The 21741-nt window shown below is 45.3% G+C and overlaps 4 protein-coding genes across 4 annotated transcripts; 3 read left to right on the forward strand and 1 right to left on the reverse strand.

The window, feature by feature from the left end:
• Positions 1-109: 109 nt before the first annotated feature.
• DFJ58DRAFT_654829 (Deoxyhypusine synthase) lies at positions 110-1440 on the forward strand (the record flags this gene model as incomplete). Its single annotated transcript, XM_041381821.1, has 6 exons — positions 110-304; positions 363-836; positions 889-1098; positions 1145-1174; positions 1230-1325; positions 1378-1440. 6 exons carry the CDS (start codon positions 110-112, stop codon positions 1438-1440), a joined length of 1068 nt encoding a protein of 355 aa, XP_041247853.1.
• Positions 1439-2537, reverse strand: DFJ58DRAFT_743124 (14-3-3 domain-containing protein; the record flags this gene model as incomplete). Its single annotated transcript, XM_041387239.1, has 5 exons — positions 1439-1590; positions 1642-1985; positions 2037-2352; positions 2410-2479; positions 2532-2537. The coding sequence occupies 5 exons, from the start codon at positions 2535-2537 to the stop codon at positions 1574-1576; spliced, it is 753 nt and encodes a 250-aa protein (XP_041247854.1). The 3' UTR covers positions 1439-1573.
• An 11218-nt stretch (positions 2538-13755) lies between these two features.
• On the forward strand, positions 13756-14737 carry DFJ58DRAFT_654764 (uncharacterized protein; the record flags this gene model as incomplete). Its single annotated transcript, XM_041381816.1, has 3 exons — positions 13756-13948; positions 14510-14549; positions 14599-14737. Coding segments are annotated over 3 exons (372 nt in total), but the record flags the coding sequence as incomplete, so codon positions are not given.
• Positions 14738-19240: 4503 nt separating this feature from the next.
• On the forward strand, positions 19241-19630 carry DFJ58DRAFT_838425 (uncharacterized protein; the record flags this gene model as incomplete). Its single annotated transcript, XM_041392454.1, has 1 exon — positions 19241-19630. The coding sequence occupies one exon, from the start codon at positions 19241-19243 to the stop codon at positions 19628-19630; it is 390 nt and encodes a 129-aa protein (XP_041247856.1).
• Between the last annotated feature and the right edge of the window lie 2111 nt (positions 19631-21741).

The following is a 21741-nucleotide window of genomic DNA, read 5'->3' on the forward strand; positions in this document are numbered from 1 at the left end:
ACAGTTACTGAATGTAGCGATTTCGAATCGCAAACGCCGAGCTGTCGGAGTTTGCCGTGTAGTCATATTTTTGTCAGTTTCTTGTCTCCCCTCTACCAGATTGTACAGTATGTCTACCGCAGTGCCAGCAGGAGCATCTGCAGCAGTGCTACAACCTTCTGAGCCCATTTCAGATTCGGCGATCTCTGTCCAAGGGCCTGATCTCGAGAAAAATCTATCCCTCCAGGAATTTCTTAAAAGTTACGAACGGATCGGATTTCAGGCAAGCAGTCTCGGAAGGGCAATTGACATCGTTAACAGAATGGTGAGTGCTTTCATTTTGCAGAGCCTATGTGACGCGCTGAAGATTCAAGTCCGTTTAGCGGAAATGGCGTCTATCTGACGAGCCCATATCGGTTGATGAGTCTGAAGATTACCTTTCTCCAGAGATCAGAGCACAGATACGATGTGACATCTTTCTGGGGTACACATCCAATCTAATTTCATCGGGTTTGCGCGAGATCATACTGTACCTCGTCAAGCACAAGCACGTTGCTGCGATCGTCACAACTGCAGGTGGGATCGAGGAGGATTTCATCAAATGCCTCGGCAAGACTTACCTGGCCGACTTTAACATGGACGGCGCCGACTTACGGAGCCGAGGAATGAATAGGATAGGGAATCTCGTTGTTCCCAACGATAATTATTGCAAGTTTGAGGACTGGCTGCTGCCTATCCTGGATACCATGTTGGCTGAACAACAGGCAACCGGTGAGGTATGGTCCCCAAGCTCATTCATCCGACGACTGGGAAAGGAAATTAATAACGAAGAATCTGTTTACTACTGGGCTTATAAAGTGAATGCATGCATAATTTCCTTCCGCTTGCACCAGCTGAGCCTAAATTCAGAACGACATACCCGTGTTCTGTCCCGCCCTCACGGACGGTTCACTGGGGGACATGATATATTTCCATTCCTTCCGGAATCCCGGGCTGATATTGGATATTGTTCGCGACATCCGGGCTTTGAACGAACTCTCCAGAAAATCAAAAAAAGCTGGGATGATTATCCTTGGTGGAGGGGTTTGCAAACATCAAATTGCCAATGCAATGCTAATAGTAAGTTATACTGTCCGTGACATTGATCGAAGTCTTACCCGCCTAGCGAAATGGTGCCGATTACTCTGTATACATAGTTAGTACTCAAACACAAGTGCTCAAACACACCTGATGACATTCTCCGCTCATAGAACACAGGTCAAGAATTTGATGGCTCAGACTCTGGTGCCCGGCCAGATGAGGCGGTCTCCTGGGGTAAAATCCGTGCCGATGCAGAGTCTGTCAAGGTGCCTTCGTCTGTTGTTTTGTCTTGTAACAACATCTAATGTGGATCTTCAGGTGTTCGCTGACGCGACGCTAGTATTTCCGCTTCTCGTGGCTGCAACATTTGCTCAAGATTAATTCCTATCATGTGCTGTACGGTATGTGTCGGAACGCATTCCTTTAACCGCAAGACAAGTGATGTGATATAAATAGGGTTCCATGACGGGAGACTAGACTAGACACTATAGAAAAGAACAGTCCCAGCGTAGGGTCACTTGCTAACGGCATCTACGCGTTTTAAATCAGTGACAGAACATTGCATTAGGAGACAGCCTTTACCTCTTTGCATCTCACTGGACCATATTACAAGATCGTCTCTCAGGAGCTGAAGGATCATCATCGAATCACGCATGACTTGCATCGATGACGAATCGTCTAAGCATGCGACCGCTTCATCAAATGCATGTTTGCCGAGGTGACATGCTCTCTCTGGACTCTTCCGGACGTCATGGTAGTAAACGGCAAAATTCAGAGCCAAACCCAATCTTGTTGGATGTGTCGGCTCCAGCATGGCAAGTGCATGCTTGTACGCGAATTTGTATGCAGCAAGTGACATATCCGAGTACCGACTGCGTTCTTGTTGCTGCGCGAATTCGGCGAGGTATCGATAGTAATCGCCCTTCCTGGACGCAACGATGGGATGGTCATTAGCATAGATCAGAGAAGGAACTCACAACTTGTAATAGAACACAGTCTCTTCCCCGGCTTTGGCTGTAGCCAAAAGACTATCGTTCAGCAATTTCACGATGTCTTTGCAGGCATCTGTGAGTTCCTTCTCAATGCGAACCCGCTGACGACGGATCAAGGAGACCTGGTGCTTTGACTGTGCAGAGGATCTAGCTGACTCGAGCTTCTCCATGGAATCGACCACTCTCCAACTGCTACGAAGTGAGTTCGTGATGTTCTTGTACGCGACGGAGAGGAGGTTCCTCTCCTCGATGGTCAATGCTCCGTACGTCTGCGTCAAGCCTTTGATCTGCGCCACGAGATCTTATGAAAATAACAGCCTAGATAAGAACGACATGTAGGAATGCTGCTTGGACAAACCTTCATAACGCTCCGCCTCCTCTGCGACCTTGGCGAGTAGCAGGTACTCTTCCCTGGATATTATGCGTGCCTTGAAGAATGGTTGGATATGCTGCCGCGACACCCCAGAATGAAACACTCACAGGCATCTGTATTAATTGAACAGGATGGGGACAGACAACAGACGTTGCTGTGCATCCCGCTGCCTTTTCTACGCCCTTTATGGGGTCATGGGCAATGAGGGCACTGGTTTGCGCTCCGAAGTCTCTGAATTCACCGCAGCCTCAAGGCACGACGAAGGACCGATGGGACGCATCCTTGTGAAGAGTTGATCCCAAGGCACCATACCCTGGGCATAGGGCAAGTCTCAATTGTGGCAGTGAAAATGCTGGGTTCAGGGTTCATCATCCAGTCTAGAAGGGTCGCCTCGTGTCTGATATAGAGTATACCCCCGGGTACCATCCAGGCGTGGTGACCTCGCTGGTGACCCCCGCCCCTAAGCGCTGTGTACATGACTCGTCGCTGGGGTCAAGTCGATCATCCGCTGGGGCCGATCAGGAACGATAGGTTTTTCTTTTTTTTTTTCAAACCCCGATCGTTCTGGGCCCCTCGTTGTACTCCACGTCGTTGTCGTTGTCATCGTTGTCCGTCTTTGACTTTGCATGGCGGTGTTGTGATAAACGCTGATACTGACGCTCCTACTAGCTGTTGGCCTTCGTGGTGGATCTGAGATCCGTGTGCGCCCCTTTAGCCTTTGGAGTGTCATGTGGAGGTGTGCATCGTGTGCCCACCATACAAACCAAGTTTTCGAACCTTTCTTTTGCACACTGAGCACCAGCAGTAGTATTGTTTCCTTTTGTTTGTTCATTCATTTGTAAGTGTCTTTCTCTGATCTGTCGGTTCTTTCTGCTCTGACATTTTTGAACATCTCACTCTCTTTGGCCTTCACCATGAGTGATCACAAGATATACAATCATGTACACATCCTCATATTAGTGGACACTGGGTGCACAACCTTATTTTTGACATAAAAAACAGTCAGAATTTTCCAATTGTTTTCTGATCAGGAAAATTGAAACACCAGAAAAATGCAGAAGAAATCAAAATTTGTCTGAGGGCTTGTCAAATTGTAGCAGCAGTGAGCTGCCTGTCCACAACTCGCTTGACCAGTCAATTGCTTTATTTGATTCCTTCTGCTGAAGGCTGGTACACAATGCTCCATGATCTGTGCAATGCATTTCTCTACTTGTTTCTGGTGTCCAGATGGCTTTCCCAAGACTCAGAGTCCAGGTGTCCTTGTCACATCAGTAAACTTCTACAGACACTCTACGGATACCCAGAGAATGGCTTTGTACAATCAAATAGCATTGTGCTCACTCAAATTTCAACTATCCACCCATGCACAAATAAGCACAAATGATTACAAAATGGATTGTATTCTGTATTCAATCAGATGACATGCTGCTGCATGTAAGGCCTGGCAGATACTATAAGAACACTTCAACCACTGGCACACAGATATGAGTGCCAAATATCTGCTTAGACAGCAGGTTCAGGCGCTACGCATGAAGCATTCCACAGATGCCACCTCTTACATTGCAAAACATGCAGTCTTTCATGAGTGCTTAATTGACGTGGGTGCACCCTGGGGTGAGACTGACACCATCTATCATATGTTAATGGGACTTCCACAGGTCTAGAAATGAAAGAACATAAGTGAGAGACAGTGTGCAATACAAATGTGAACTTGAATCAGTTTCAGATGACTTAAGATTGGGGTCTTGAGTGAAAGATAAAACCCAGTAAGATTGAAGTAAAGAACACAGTTTTGACTATGTGCTAAATAGACCATATGGAGCACATGAACCAAGAGGGGACGCATAAGCGATATAAGTACAATGGGTTCCAGTCAGTTATAAAAGGAAAGTAAAAATAGATGCATAAGCAATATAAGTACAACAGACAAGTCTAGCAGTGGCAGGATGTGGTACATGATGTAATACAGGTAATGAGGGGCAACAGAAATAGGGGTGTACTGTTGACTGTAACACCTCTGATACATTCTATGTAACTCCTTTGGATTCATCCTGTTTTATTGTTCTTGGATATAGCTGGCTCACCCAACACAATCCATTGATTGACTGGGTTTTGGGCAGCATTGAGTTCCAGACAACACCTCATGGAATGCCATTGACCCCATCAACATTGCTTCTGCCTCCTCCAGCAGATGCTCCTCCCCTTCTGACTATGCCGGATCCCTCCACTGATACATCCACTCCCCACATTTCCCTAATTAATGCAGTAGCCTTTTGCTGGGCCTGCAAGTTAGAGGGGTCCACTCAGTTCAGCATCTATCTACATCCCTCTGGTGTTCATCTACAGTCCGCTACATTCCCATCTGATCCTCCAAACCTTTCCGGAATCCCTCCAAAATACCAGGAGTTTGCAGACATCTTTGACAAAGGCAACACCAGTCAACTCCCTCCTCATTGGCCTTATGATCTGAAGATCAATCTAGAGGAAGGAGCTGTTCCACCCCTTGGCATCATACATTCTCTTTCCCTGGTTGAGCTTGAAGCCCTCTGGAAGTTTCTTGATGAAAATATTGCAACCAGACTCCTCTGTTCCTCATCCTCCCCACATGGAGCCCCTGTCCTGTTTATCAAGAAAAAGGATGGATCCCTATGATTCTGTGTGGATTTATGCGAACTCAACCAGATTACCAAAAGACTGTTATCTGCTGCCCCTCATTGCTGACCTATTAGATTCCCTGAGCCATGCTAAAGTTTATGCCAAGCTCAACCTCTGGTCTGCCTATCATCTCATCTGGATAGCAGCTGGAGATGGGTAGAAAACTGCTTTCTGAACATGCTACAGCTCCTATGAATGGTTGGTCATGCCCAAGAGCCTTTCCAATGCTCTGGCAGCTTTCCAGTGCTTTGTCAATAGCATCTTTGCCAATATGCTTGATATATGTATGCATTATCGTGTACCTGGATGACATCCTCATCTATTCCTAAGACCTTGCATCCCATAAACAACATGTCCTTGAGGTCCTTTAGTGGCTCAGGAAACATTGCCTCTATGCTAAACCGGAAAAGTGTGAGTTCCACTCCAATTCTGTAGAATACCTTGGTTACCTCTTATCTCCAAGTGGCCTCACCATGTCACCTGCCAAGATTGAAACTATCTGTGACTGGCCCAAGCCTTGGAAGGTAAAGGATATTTAATCCTTCCTTGGATTCGCCAATTTCTACCACTGCTTCATCTTCAACTACTCTGTCATATACCGTACTTCCGGTTCTGGTCCAGGTATCTGGATCGCAGATCCGATCCAGATCTGTTGTTCCCTTCTGTTGTCCATTCCACTGATCCAATCTGGTTCACTATTCATTTCCTGCTCATATAATGTTAACACAGTGTCTATCTCCTTTCAGTAATTCCTTTGTCTACCAGTACTCCAGTTATCTGTACTTCTGTCTGTCTTACTGATCTGTTACATGGATTTCATCTCCAGTTTATGGTTGGTGATCAATCCTACTTACCAATAGACTTTGCATATGTTTCATACATAGCCTTGGACATTGCTGATTGATCATTCTGTTAGGTACCTATAGTATATAAACTCCTGTACAACTTTGTAACACCTCAGTTTGAACATCATCTTGGATTCTACTCATTCTCGCCTCAGACTCAAGTCCTCCTCTGGCTGCCTCCTGTTTTCCATCCGGACTTGAGTTACTTGACTCTTCCTATAGTCTACATCTCCACCTCTGTCTTCAACAGTCTACCTCCATTAGTTTCTAGTTTGGACTTCGTCCGAATTAGCCATTATGCTACTTGTCCAATATCTGGAAGTCATCCAGTGTGGTGAACACAAGATGGCTAGCCTTGGAGAAACTAGCCAAATAAATGTGAGTCTATGCTCTGCCTAGCTGCTACACTTGTAAGCAAGAATGTTCGACTCTAAAGGGGACTGCTACTGAGAATGGCTATGAATCTATAGGAAGTAAGGACGTGGGAATATAGATAGGGGTAGACCGGACACTCAGGAACAGGTCCAAAGGTATCCAAAGTGCAGGAATGGCCAAAGTGGACAGAAATAGCGCGAGAACTCGGGCAATGCAAAGCGGACAAGTAAGGAAAGTGATAAGGAAGGACTATGTTTCAAGGGATTGAATTGCAAGGTCAAGGAAAGACTAGGTAAGATGTCCGAGTATCAGGTAACCAATAGGGGCTAAGAGCGGAACCTAATGGGTGACTACTCCGAGTAAAACCTAAGGGAAGGAAATACCACTGAAGGGAAGTAAGTTTAAAGTAGTCACTACAGGCTCTTTATACTAACTAAATCCTCTCGGACTCGGAAGGGATAGGAATAGTAGAAATATGTAAGAACATGTAATAAGGCTGAAACACTTGTTACAACACGAGGCAAGTAAAAACTCGTACCTGTGGAGTTTGGATGGACATGGAATTGACATGGGGCTTTCCTAAAATGGGTTCTGAGCAGTCCAAAGGCGCGGTGTAGAGACTCGCGTTTCTGCAGGCACATATGGGCTCATTTTACGAATTCTGACAACTGGCCTTCATGGCACAACTCGCACCATCATCCTCTAGTCATTCCCTATAGAGCGCACCACTTCCCGTGAAACGCGCCATAGGCGTGATACTTTCCCGCACAACGCGCAGTATTCCCGCGTGCGCGCCTTGCGCGCTTTCTCGCGCTTAAGCGCACTGCGTCGCACATCATCCAGGAGCATCCATCCATCGTCTGACCAGTCCCTCGGTATGTCCCTTTCATTATCTGACCATATTTAGCATATTACACTTCCTATTTCATCGTGGACCCTTACTTTACATCAGTTTACCTCATTTACATACTTAGAGCGCTCCCTATTCGGCTCTGAGCCCTGGGAGAGCGCTTAGGTAGAACTTACATACTCTCATGTTCGTTTTACACCCCACTTGACCACCTTACCTTCCTACCACTCAGTATCTATCACCAGTTAGTTCCATGCAATGCATGTATCCATCATCGTTTATAGGCCCTAGCAGCAGTCTCTAACTAGTGGCAATATCAGTATCAGTCTTCAGTCACCTTTATCGTCCTATCATCGTCATCAGTCGCCTCTCATCAGTCTCAGTTCACGTCTTTTCACTTGTGCACCGCTTGCACTACCTTCCCGTGCTCCGCGCACTTTCGCACTTCGCTTTCCCGCGCGCGCCTTCAGCGCATTTCACCGCCATTCACCAGGGTTGATTAGCATCATTCTGTGGATCCTTGCTTTCCTTGCTTCCCCTTTAGGGTCGAACGCTCTTGCATTCTGCAAGTGTAGCAGCTAGGCAGAGCCAAGACTCACTTATACTGGTTGAGCACTTTTCTTATATGTGCCTGCCAGGTTGTGATACCCACAGCGGGAACTCAGCCGAAGGTGATTGGAATGCGCAGGAATGGTCCGGACATGCGGGAATAGGCTTGGATATGCAGGGACGGCCGATGCGGCTGTGCAAAACATCGGACATGAATGGATATGAGGTAGATGCAAGGGAAATGTGATAGGGAGTGCTTCTGACCATCCTAAGCATGCAGGGGGCGGGAAATGCATCAGACTGCAGTTGGGTCGGCCAATGATGGCGCGGGAAATGTGACCAATGCCTCAGCCAAAGGTTCCGGCCTAATTTGGCAAGGGTAGAGAAGTGGTGAAAGATGTATGGAAGGTAGTTCCAGGATAGTTTGACCTCTATGTGAAAAAGTGCTTCTGCGAGGCTAGCCCGAGTTTGAACACCACACCGGACTGGACTACAATACTCATCTGCCTCTCCAGACACAATATCCTTAGCTTTCTGAAATAAGGGGCAATACTTGGGAAAGGGGCACAGTGCACGAGCTGAGGCTGAAGCCCTTTGGATCTGTTACCCTTTGAGTACGGTCTTAACAGTATATTTGAACTCACACCTTTCCGAGTTTACTTACAACTATCATGCCTTCTACAAAGACACAAACAACTCTACACGTGGTTGGACTTACATCCCTCCATCGTGATCCGACACCCATAGTCAACACCTTCACCAGTTTCTCTCAGTGCCGCTGTCTTACTACTTAAGGGTCTTATGTACAATGTGTATATAGTGACAACACAACTATACAGGATAAGACTTCTTGCCAGTCCTTAAGTACACGGTCTACGACTTTTCTAGTTTTCATGGTAGATAATGTGTGAGTTCTTGGGAGGGTTTACTGATGTGTCCTCTTCTTGTTGTTCCCTGGTGGAATACTCGATAGATTCCCTAATGTTCTGATAGTAAGATCTGTTTCAATCTCGTAGGTCGTGTCTCAACCTATGAAAGTCTGTCTCAACTTTGTCGTGTTCTCGTGTCTCCCTTCCTAAGAAAGAGAGAGTCTGTCTTAAATATGTGAAGCCTAGTTAGAAAGCTGTTCTGGTGTTATATACTCAACCCCTGAAAGGTAGTACACAACAAGTAATGGAGTCTGTCTTAAATACATAAAGCCTAGTAAGAAAGCTGTTCTGGTGTTGTATACTCAGCCCCTGAAAGGTAGCACACAACAAGTAGTATATAAATAGATTGTTATATAAGCGACCCCTGTAAGGTAGTATACAACTAATCTCTGATACGATGTTTATCTTACTTCAAGGCACTCGTGGCCTGCACTTTAAGTCTTACGGACTCTCACGGTTTGAGAGAAGAGTGAAAGTGGGAAGTATTATTACTCAGTGTAGAATGGGCTCCTTTTATACCTTTTGGGAGGCCATTTTACTAAGCATGACTCATCATGGCATTAGTAAGTCACTGGCTTACTAACCATGCCATTTGGCAGTGCTGAATCAGCTGCTTACAAAGTAGTTTACAAATAAAGTTCATAATATTACAAAGCATGACAAATCATGACAAATCCTTACAAATCAGATTATTGCCTATCACATGACATGCTTAAAAACACATCTGGTGACTCACTGAAGGACTCTGTGGCTGAATGAGCCTGAAACAAATAGAAACAAATGGAAACAAATGGAAGCCACGTGACAAATCATGCAGGATCCTTACAAAGCAGAATATCGCCTATCACATGACATGCTTACTAACACATCTTGGTGGCTCACTGGTGGCTGAATAAACCACACAAAATAAAATAAAAGAAAAGGGGAAAGATGAAAAGTATCATACTGGAAATATAAATACAAGTAAATCTGTCAAAATGGAACCAATCATAATAATACAATGAGGTACACCTTAGTGTACTCTCTGTGGCTACTTCCTGTCTATCAATGTCATGGTATGAGTTCCATACCATGCATGACACCGCGTTAGTAACCATGGACCTGCTCAAACCATATCTGAACTCCTCAATTGTCGACACCCGGAATCTCCTACACGCACTCCTGCCAGAGGACCTCCAGAGTATGGTGAGGCAGTAGACAAGAGCATGTCCTCAGCAACATGCTTGGAAAGCTATGAGCATTTCTTTCTGAATAATTTTGTGGACAAGGAGAGTTATCACACATTCAGTACCAAATTTGTATAGACAGTAGCTTAATCAGCATGTATCAATTGCTATTGCATCTATCATATTGTATCTCTGAGCATATCACATCTTACTGATGCAAAGATAACCAGGCTTGATTTCTATCAGCCAGATATGGTGCATAATATTGGTGTTTGTCATATACCATATTCCCAGGTACAGATCCGAAGATCTGGATCTCAGATCCGATCCAGATCCGATGGACATATCCATTGTCCGGTCCACAGATCCGATCTGATTCTTATTTCATGTCCTGTTCATATAACTCTAACTATCGTTCATCTCCTTTTGGCATTCCTGTACACCAGTATACCGGTTATCCTTTACTTCCGATACACTTACTAATCCGCTTTAACTTATACTTCATTCCCAGTTATGATTCGTTATCCATCCGACTTACCGATACGCTGTGCACATACTTTGCTTATACTTCGTACATAGCCTCGCGCCTTTGCTTATTGATCATTCCATTAGTTATCCGTAGTATATAAACCCTTGTACATGCGCTGTAGTAGATCAGTTCGAATATCATCTGAGATTGCACTCATTCTGTCTGGACTCTAAGTCCCTCCATTATCCGTCCAGACTCGAGTACGATACTCTTGTCTACTCCGAGACTTAGGATTGATTCCTATAGTCTATATATCTGCCTCTGTCTTCGGACAGTCCTCGTCTGTTAGTTTCTAGTTTGGATCCGATCTGGATTAGCTGTTACTCTATACGTTCGATATCCAGAAGCCTTAACGGATCTGTTACAAGACTTATCTGTTTCAATAGACACAATACTCTAACACTCTGAAATAAGGGGCAAGACTCGGGAAAGGGGCACAGCGCATGAGCTGAGGCCAAAGCCCTTCAGATCCGATACCACTTGAGTACGGTCTTAACAGTGTTCAGCATCTCCACCAATTGCATGAGTGCACTACTGAGGTTGTGACTCATAAGTGTTCATATATGGCAGTCCAAATGCAACTTAATTAAATCATGTGCACACACAACACACACACACACACACACACAAACAGAAAAAAAATTCATTCAGGCTATCAAGAAACTCAATGAAGGAAAGAGTAGTATAAAGAAGGAATTGTAGTGTATCATAAAATATTTTCATTTCCTAGGCCAAGGGTTACTCTTGAGCTTGAGAAGCATATCAAATATTAGGTAGGAACCCAGGATGAAGATCCTTGAGTCTTAGTATGTGCCCTACTACCCCATGGATAGCTAGAACCCAGCTCCTTTCAAGAATCAGCCATTGAAGATGCAACATTGCCAAGGATTCAGGCCCAGTAAGAACTGGCTGTGCTCGAAACAGCCAGGATATGCTGAGGACTCAATTTCCATTTTGGTCCTGTGGCCATTTGTGCTGATTTGTGCTCCTTTGTAATTTCATATCACTTTGCATCAATATGCATTACATCATATACACCATTGCATACATTGCATCACACATACAGTGCAAACTCCATATCACAAAGTACAAACTGTGCATTGCAAACACAAACTTTGCATCACTACTAAGTGCAACCTTTGCCAACTGTTTAACTCTAAAGACAAATATAAAATCATCGTACCACGCCCATGAACCGTCATCACTCACTGGTACTGCCCATCATGCAGCTCACCTTTGCAGCTACAGCGAAATGAGTTATCAAAATGACTGGGAAGGCCAATGCTGCTCTAGAAGAAAAGAGTTTTAGAACTTCATCAAAGAAGCAGCAAAACAATGGCAATGGAGATAGCGTGAACACACACCTTAAGAAGGCAAAAAAAACCTGCTGCCTGGTAATACTCCCACCAGCAGTGCAGCATCTGCAGATGAAGACAAGCCAGTCGACAAAAAATAGCTCTGATGCAGCTTCATGGACAGCATCCATGTCCAGACTCAGTCTCGAGTTGGCATGCTGTGGTGTGCACCAAGGAGGAAGAGATGGCATGGTATGAAGACAAAACTGAGACCGGTTGCACCATATCACAGGCTGGTGTGGAAGCCAACGAGACTGCAGAAGCAGAGCTCGGTATGTGCAGAAACCTTGATGTGAACATTACATTAATTGAGTACCAAACAGCACACCTAATGAAGGACTGGAACTCACCAGTCTACGCATTTTTCAATCCAACACCACAGATTATCGAAATTGATGGCCACTGTGACAATCATACCAGTGCTAGGCATGTATGAGTGTCATAGGCATATTTTGCCCTGCCTAGAGGAAAAGAGTAAAATGCTAGTCACCAGCGCTATCATTCCCAAGCTATCCACTTTGGATCCACTTTTCTCCCATAGCACGCTGCCCGGTCCGACGCCTAGGTATTCCATCCTCCCATGTCCTGCCTATGTCCACCTACCTCCACTGGTGTGTTATTAGTCCTTAAATGTCGCTACTGATCAGTTGCAGGTCTTATTACATGTATCCTCATGTTCTGCAGCGCTACATGTTTTATTACCTGTCGCTACATCATGCCCTCGCCAGTGTCGCTACTATTCTCGCCTATACATTCCCGAACTTTTACACAGTATGATAAAATGACCCGTTGTGGGTATCACAATCTGGCAGGCACATATAAGAAAAGTGCTCAGCCAGTATAAGTGAGTCTCAGCTCTGCCTAGCTGCTATACTCGCAAAATGCAAGAACGTTCAACCCTAAAGGGGAAGCAAGGAAAGCAAGGATCCATGGAATGATGCTAATCAACCCTGGTGAATGGCGGTGAAATGCGCTGAAGGCACACGCGGGAAAGCGAAGTGCGAAAGTGCATGAAGGTAGTGCAAGCGGTGCACAGGTGTAAAAGATATATACTGAGACTGATAAGAGGAAAAGTGCGGATCTAGACGGATACTGATAGTGCCACTAGCTATAGACTGATGCTAGGGCCTCAAAACAATGATGGACACATGCATTGCATGGAACTAACTGGTGATAGACACTGAGTGGTAGAAGCTGGTGGTAGGAAGCTGGTGGGTTGTAAAACAAACATGAGAGTATGTAAGTTCTACCTAAGCGCTCTCCCAGGGCTCGGAGCCGAATAGGGAGCGCTCTAAGTATGTAAGTGAGGTAAGGTGATGTAAAGTAAGGGTGCATAACGAAATGGGAAGTGTAATATGCCAAATATGGTCAGATAATGAAAAGGTACATACCAAGGGACTGGTTGGACGATGGATGGATGCTCCTGGATGATGCGCGACGCAGTGCGCTTAAGCGCAAGAAAGCGTGCAAGGCGTGCACATGGGAATGCTGCGCATAGTACGGGAAAGTATCGCGCCTATGGCGCGTTTCGCGGGAAGTGGTGCGCTCCATGGTGGAAGTCATAGTGGATGATGGTGTGAGTTGTGCCATGAAGGCCAGTTGCCAGAATTCGTAAAATGAGCCCATATGAGCCCACAGAAATGCGAGTCTCTACATCGCTATCAGGCATTTCACTTGCACTGTCTTACCTTACTCCTATTTTTGCTCTCTCTGATTTCTTCTCGCTGTCGCTAGTCGGATGTTTGCATAGCGCTATTGCATAATACACCTTGCATAGCGGGACTCACTTATACACATGTTTCTCTGTTGGAACTCACTTGTAGCTGATCGCTATAGCACTACTCATTAGTTTTTTTGGTCTTAGGTCACTATAGGTTTTAAGCCCTTTGTGCTATTGCTTCCCTTGCTTATTAGTAGGGAGTTGCTTCAATAGCAGTCTTCTTGGGTCGAAGATTACACTCGTGCCTATTTGGATAAGTAGTGCTAGTTTCTAACAGCCTAGTCGCTATTTCTCTTTTCACCGCCATGCCCATAACTTCAAGTGCCAAGCCAGGAATTGCAAGACCAAAGTGTGATGATACCTTGACAAAGGTGATGCACACTCCACTGGTAACATGCGGAAGCATGTGCGTTCATGCTGGGGTGATGAAGTGTTGAAAGCTGCGGATGAGGCCAAGGATGCCAATGAAGTGCGCCAAAGGATAGTTGGTAGTTTCCTGCAAAACGGATCAATCACTGCATCATTTGAACATAAGGGTAAAATGAAAGTTTGTCACGAATTCCAAATACAAACCATTATTCTTTCTTGAATACTCGTAAAACACCCGTTAAGCGCCCGTCACAAGCGCCTGTTGTTAGCACTCAGTCAGCATCTATACCTATAACATTCACAAACCCTAACCCGAACCCATCCTTTACATATCCAAGCTTCTCTATTCCTTTAGCGCCCACTACGGTTATCTCTGACATCCCCGATTTCGACTTCCTTTCACAAGTGATTAAGTCACGTGACTCTAGAACCTTCGAGAACCCTTGCACAGCTATCACACGTTCCATGACATCATAGTGTAATTATATTTAGATCATCGTACGATTCTCTTTCCTATTTTATGATTGGCTAGTTAGTTCAGATTCAGATTCAGTCTCCGTTTCAATATATGTATATAGGTAGCTCATCATAGTCAGTAGTTCTCCAGTTCAAACCTCTTTTGTATTAGCTTACTGCTAGCAATCCTAAGACGTCCCTGCTATCCTTTCCTCTTTGTTGTGATATCCTAGTTTGAGTCCTAGTCTCTGCCCCTGCGTTAATTCGTTATAAGGGTTGTGACAAAGTTACATGCTCACACCGTCAACATACACAAGCAGAAACAAGGTACAAACAAAGTCTTATCTGAGTCTTGGACTGAAACATCTGCCTTCAGGGCTGAAATAGTGTGCTGGGTGTCTGAGAGCCTGCATCCATTCAATATCATCAAGGATTGTGCATTTCAGTCACTGATGAAGACAGGGAGACCAGAATATTACTTACCTTCCCCCTCCACTGTTTCACATGATGTGTGACAAGTATTTGTGTGAACTCGACAGCATGTTGCTACAATGTTACAGGTAAGTAATTTTCATTAATAAAAAATGAATATTAAAAACATACCAGGAATATGACAGTAAAATAAACTTTACTACTGATGGTTGGTCATCACCCAACCATCATGTGTTGGTCGCATTTTCAGTGCACTTCAAGCACAAGGGGGAACCACTAAGCATACTGTTAGATGTTGTTGAAGTGGCGAAGGTAAAAAAAAACACCTATATAGAGATATACAAGCTGAGGACTTCATAGTCCCATACCGGTGAAGAGCTCATGGAGACATTTGCAAATGTGCTAGAAGAATTTGGTATATCAGAAAAGGTATTGATCCAAAAAATTTTGAAAAAACTTACATGCAACTAAAACCACGTTGCACAGATCCTGAGCATCACTTGCAATAATGCATCCAACAATGACACCATGATTCATGAACTGAGTGGTAAGGTGCTGGAATTCAGTGGACCAACCACTCACACTAGATGTTTCCTCCACACTGTGAACCTGGTGGCCAAATCGTTGATCCAGGAATTTGACATGAAGAAAAAAGAGGCCAACCAAGCATTGGCACATAGTACCGACAGTACTGACATGGAGCTGGAAGAACTTAGCGTAGATATGGAAGAGGACACAGGGATGACAGACGAGGTAGATGATAATGACAGATTTGTTGATGAGGTTGAGTTGTTGGATGAGAAAGAGCGGTGTAGAGACTCGCATTTCTGCAGGTGCATATGGGCTCATTTTACGAATTCTGACAACTGGCCTTCACGGCACAACTCGCACCATCATCCACTATGACTTCCACCATGGAGCGCACCACTTCCCATGAAATGCACCATAGGCGCGCTACTTTCCCACACTATGCGCGCGCCTTGCGCGCTTTCTCGTGCTTAAGCGCCCTGCATCATGCAGCATCCAGGAGCATCCATCCATCGTCTAACCAGTCCCTTGGTATGTCCCTTTTCGTTATCTGACTATATTTGGCATATTACACTTCCCATTTCATTATGCACCCTTACTTTACATCACCTTACCTCACTTACATACTTAGAGCGCTCCCTATTCAGCTCCGGGCCCTGGGAGAGCGCTTAGGTAGAACTTACATACTTTCATGTTCGTTTTACACCCAACCTTTCCACCTTAGCTTCCTACCACCACGATCTTCTTACCACCATGTTACTTGGCAGTTAGTCCCATGCAATGCATGTATTCATCGCTATAGGCCCTAGCAGCAGTCTCTAGCTAGTGGCAACATCAGTATCAGTCCTCAGTCACCTTTCTCGTCCTATCATCATCATCAGTCGTCTCTCATCAGTCTCAGTTCACATCTTTTTCACTTGTGCACCGCTTGCACAACCTTCCCGCACTTCACACTCTTTCGCACTTCACTTTCCCACATGCACCTTCAGCGCGTTTCTCACACTTTCATCGCCATTCACCTGGGTTGACAGCATCATTCCGTGGATCCTTGCTTTCCTTGCTTCCCCTTTAGGGTTGAACGTTCTTGCATTCTGCGAGTGTAGCAGCTAGGCAGAGCCAAGACTCACTTATACTGGTAGAGCACTTTTCTTATATGTGCCTGCCAGGTTGTGATCGCCACAGCGGGCTGCACTAAACAAAGAGATTAGACCAGTCAAATTAGCGCTTGTCAAAGTAAGTGCATGCAACAAAAGAAAACTCACTATTGAACACAATTGCTCCAGGTGTGCAAGCTCGCATACTACAAGACCATACATTCGACAACTATCATCCTTCCCACATGGCATGCCATCTTCAAGGACTTGTTGGAACCCCAAACCCTCATGCCACATGATGTGGCCACACAATGGAATTCAATGTTTGATATGTTGGACTATGCACTTGAACATCATGAGGCTGTAGATACTGTTATGCAATGGTGAGACTTGGGTTTATGGAAGTATGAGTTGGAGGATAATGAGTGGGTAATACTACAGCAATTGCACAATATACTAAAGGTTTGCATTCTTTGTTTGATGCTTTGGCACATATGCTTATGTTATATTGTTTGCTCTTGTTGGATTCTAAAGGACACCACACTTTACTTCTCGCATGCAACACCTAACCTTGCGACAGTGATACCAGCAATGAATCACGTTGACAAGATGCTCACGTCCTATTCATGCAATAAGAAATATTTACCCTCAATTCATTCAGCAGTTCGGCTTGCCAAAAAAACACTCGACCAGTACTATCAGCTCACAGACAGGTCTTGCACATATTGAATCTCTATGGGTAAGTTCTACTCAATGTTTGCAGGTTTTCTTTCTACTGACGGCTTTATATCATTATACTAGTGTTACATCCCCAACATAAGTTATCATACTTCAAGGCAGCACATTGGGAAGATGACTGGGTTGAAACCACAGAGCAACTTGTGCATGAAGAATTCAAATGTTCGCACCTGTCTCTCCATGACGGCTCTGATTTGGGGTGTGAGGATGACATTTTGGAGTCAAACAATGATGTATGGATGGTATGTTTCAATTCAATTCTTGTTCAGCATTCATACTAAATAATTCTTAGAGCGACAACATTTTTGACAACCTCCCAGCACTCACAGCCCCACAACCTGCCAACCCAGGCTCTGAACTCAACCACTACCTTAGTACAGACGTAGAGTATGTTACCAACCCTATCACTTGGTGGCGTGAACACCAGAAATCATTCCCCTGGCTGTCATGCATGGCCATTGACTATGTAACTATCCCTGGTATGTAGTGCAACTTTTCATAATACCTTGTAAGCTTACATTGCCTATAGCAACATCTGTAGATGTCAAATGACTCTTCAGTCATGGACGCTTCATCCTGTCACATGTCAGAAATCGTTTATCAGCACAGTCGACACACATGCTGCTTTGTGTTGGCTTCTGGAGTGAATTGGGCCTTGTCAAATCTGAGGATGTCATTAGCATCTCCAAGCTCCCAATTGTCATTGGCAAAGAGGAAGCAATGGATGAGGGTTGGGATAGAATCAATGTTGAGGTAGAATAGTATCACTTTTTTGTCATTATCTCATGCTATTCATTACTTTGTCCTATTCATTGAGTGATCCGCGGGTATACCCCTGGTGGGTAATACCCCGGGTCCATTATGCTGATACCCACAGGAAAACCTGCACCTGCACCATGGGTACAGGTATATCTCCAGGTACAGGTACAGGTCTGACTGCCCATACCTGTGGGTTTACCCATGCAGTTCCCTAGCTGGACATCATTTTGCAGTTGCAGTCATGTGACAGGACCTGTACTTCCACTAGATATATAAGCTCAGTTGCATTATCCTAGTTAGAACAAGAAGGTTGGTGCAGTTGGGGTAGCAGTAGCCCCCTGATGAGAACTTTCACAGGTTTGAAACTGCTGCCATCCCCATCATCCTAGTGTTCCTCTTGTCCTGGCTAACAGACTCTGATCCTAGGAGATGGGTGACTGCAGTGGGTGCTAAGAATGTGATCTGCCTCACAATGCTCTGCCTGGCTTGGGCTTTGCTTATCCAAGACCAGTCATTGTACACCATTGACATGTGTTGATGGGTGGGAAACAGGTTGCAAAGCTGGCCCGGCTGAGATGTCACAACACTCAGATGTCTTCTATTCTGGCCAGGATATCCTTGTGCAACTCGAGATCCCTCAAATTTGCAGTGATTGCTGCAAATCTTCCATCACAAATGTGAAGGAAACAGGGTGTCTCTTGATGGAAGATAGATTTGTCGAGAATAAGCTTGAGGAGCTGAGAGCCTGGTTGTCAGTGGTTGATGTCTCATTGATTTAATTTTCCAATACAGCTACAATACTGCATAATTTGTAATTTCGAAACAATGGTCGAGTCTGCGTGCGTTTTTTTCTGTGTGCGTGCGCATGATTCTGCTGTGGGTGCGTGCGTGAAAATTGTGTGTGCACGTGATTTAATTAAGTTGCGTTTGGACCGCCATATTCGTAAGTGTCCGTAACGCACATAACTTAACCATTCATTTCAATGGTTTTGCAGATGCGCATTGCGGCCCTAAAGTGCTGCTCAATTCTAAAATGTTGTTGTCAATGTCGACTTGACCTTATGGCCAACCTCTCGTAAATTACTCACGCGGACCTAAACCTTTCCTTATTTGGCCACCTCCGTGTCGGTTAGACCTTCGCATGGGAGACGTTCTACTAAGATAGGCGTCACTCTTATCCAGCACCGCTTACATCAGCACATTGAGAGCCTCGCCATTGCTCAAATTATGGACACATATATTTGTTTCTAATGTATATGGATCCTAGGAGCTATCTATGAGTAGCATAAATTGAATTGCCAGGAAGCAGAAATAAAAAATATTCAAAACTGGAGGAGATTTTCATCCTCCGAAAAATTTTGTTCTATAAAGTCAGAAAGTGGTTTATAAGGCCATGGGATGCAAGGGAATGATTTTAAAGTTTTCGGCACACCAACATTTGGCCGCTTATATAATACATCACGTGATATGTGCCTGGGCAGGACCGAGGAGGAGAAGGCAGCAAAAATCAGTGATATTACACACATAAAGCATCTCTCGATGGGTGTAAAGTCTAAAGCTAATAAGGCTCGTCTCAGAAATATTCAGTCTGCACTTTCCAAGTCCCGCAAAGCCACAGTCGAAGATGTCTCTGACTCTGAGGAGGACTCCAGCTGCAGTGATTCTGAAGATGATATGGAGTTCAGTGTGGAAGAAGAGGGAGATATACAGGATGAAGCAGCACTTCTCACATTCTCAGAAATCCTCTTTCAAGCACAGAATACTGCTGCCGAAGGGGAAAGACAAAGGTCAAAAGGTGCCGGAAGGCCAAAGCATTACACCGGAAACTCAGCTCGGACTCTGTTAAGGAGGCACTGAGAAAGGCCTAATGCACCAGTATATAGTGTTACTACATGTACTAATAACAAACTCGTCACTAATCTTTCTTCAGTCTCTCAATCTCAACTGTTGAAAATTTTCAAGTCGAAGGTTTGGCCGTTTTTAGGGTTAGGGTTATGCTTATGTAAGGGTGTTGGATAAGAGTGACACCTATCTTACACCTTGTCGCAGAGTATCCTCGTTCTAATCCTCCCTGTTAGAGACTTAGAGCCCAACTTGAAGTTAGCTACCTAAACCTTTCCATGTAGTATTGCTCCATAATTTCTAAACCTTTCCCTAAATCAAAGTCTTTGAATATTCCAGTTCAACATGTCTCATTAGTACCGAAAGTACTGCGTGCAAAATTTGTTAGAGAGCGAGAACTAAGGTAACGCGAGTCTCAGTCAATGGAAGAAAGACTAGTTCATGTATGCTAACCTAAGGTAACGCGAGTCTGTAGGGCGCTAGTAAGTATCATGTATAGTATAATGTGAATGGTATACGCACCTCAGTCAATGGAAGAAAGACTGAGGTGCGGGTGTAGCGTCTAGCCATCCTTAAGTAGCAAAGAGAAAAATGGTCAGTAACTAGGGTGGATGACAGTCAGTAACAGTGGCAGCTAAGGTACATAGAACTGGAACCGTTAGATATATCTATCTGGAACCGGCTCAGTGCTCTGACGGATCACCTCTCAACACTCCCACTCGTCAGAGCGCCTGGCAGGTCTTGACGACGTAGTCCCATGTTTTCCCGATGCTGGACCCCAGCTGGGCGAGGTAACGCCTTCGTTAGACTATCAGCAATCATCTCTGAGGTGGATTTGTACTGGAGTTCGATCTTGTTTGTGTCGACGAGGTCACGGATGAGATGGTAGTGGACGCGAATGTGCTTGGCTCTTTCGTGGAACCTTGGATTCTTCGAGAGTGCAATACTGGACTGGTTGTCTCCATATAGGAGTGCGGGGTCGTAGAGTTCAGGGTCAAGGCGGAAGTCATGTAGAAGCTGGATCAGATATAAGGCCTCGCGTGAAGCGTTCGATAGACCGATATATTCGGCTTCCGTGGTCGAGGTAGCGACCACAGATTGCTTCTGCGACTTCCAACTAATGGGCCCTCCGAAGAGTTGATAAACATAAGCGCTGGTGGACTTGCTATCGTCCCGATCTGCAGCATAGTCCGAATCCGAGTGCCCAACGAGTCCCTCGTTTGACGAGCCGAAGATAAGTACTAAATCCGTAGTTCCACGAATGTACCGGAGAAGATGTTTGAGTTGACGATGATGGTCGATACTGGGATTCTCCATGTATCGGGAGAGGCATGAAACTGGGTAAGCGATGTCGGGGCGAGTGGTTCGCATAGCGTAGTTGAGTTCCCCGATAGTTCGGCGATATGGGATTGACGCAATGGCGTCCGCTTCTTCACTCGTTGGGGGGCGAGTGGCCTTCTGCAAGGTTACTCCAGGTGTCATAGGCGTACTGACGGGATTGCACAGTGTCATGCCGGCGTTCTTGAGAATCTTCTCAAGGTAAGCCTTCTGGCTAATGGTGAGGAGCCTCTTCTCTCGGTCGCGCGTAATGTGCATGCCAAGGAAGTGGCGAGCGGGACCGAGATCTGATAAGTCGAAGCGTCGCTTTAGCTCTGTCTTGAACTTGTCCAGGTAATCGCGAGAGTTCGACGCTGCGAGCATGTCGTCGACGTAGACGACTAGCCATATGACTTTGTCCCCCTCGTGGAGGACATATAGACTGTGGTCAGCTTCGCTCCTTACGAATCTGAACCCCTCTATCCGCAAGTACTCATCCAGCGTCTGGTTCCACTCATACCCTGCCTGCTTCAACCCATAAAGCGCTTTCTCCAGCTTCCACACCCAGTCCGGATGTTCAGGGTCTTCAAAACCAGCCGGTTGCTTGAGGTAGATGTCCTCCTTGAGGTCAGCGTTGAGGAAGGCAGTATGTACGTCCATCTGGTCTAGTTCAAGGTCGAATTTCGCCGCGAGGGCGAGGAGAATACGAACTGTGTCGTACTTGGCGACAGCCGCGAACGTTTCTGTATAGTCAATCCCCTCGACTTGCGTGTATCCCTGCGCAACGAGGCGTGCCTTGTGACGTGTGA

Source organism: Suillus subalutaceus (genome assembly GCF_016647625.1).
Source record: "Suillus subalutaceus strain FC151 chromosome Unknown DFJ58scaffold_17, whole genome shotgun sequence".
In the NCBI taxonomy this organism is placed as follows: domain Eukaryota; kingdom Fungi; phylum Basidiomycota; class Agaricomycetes; order Boletales; family Suillaceae; genus Suillus; species Suillus subalutaceus.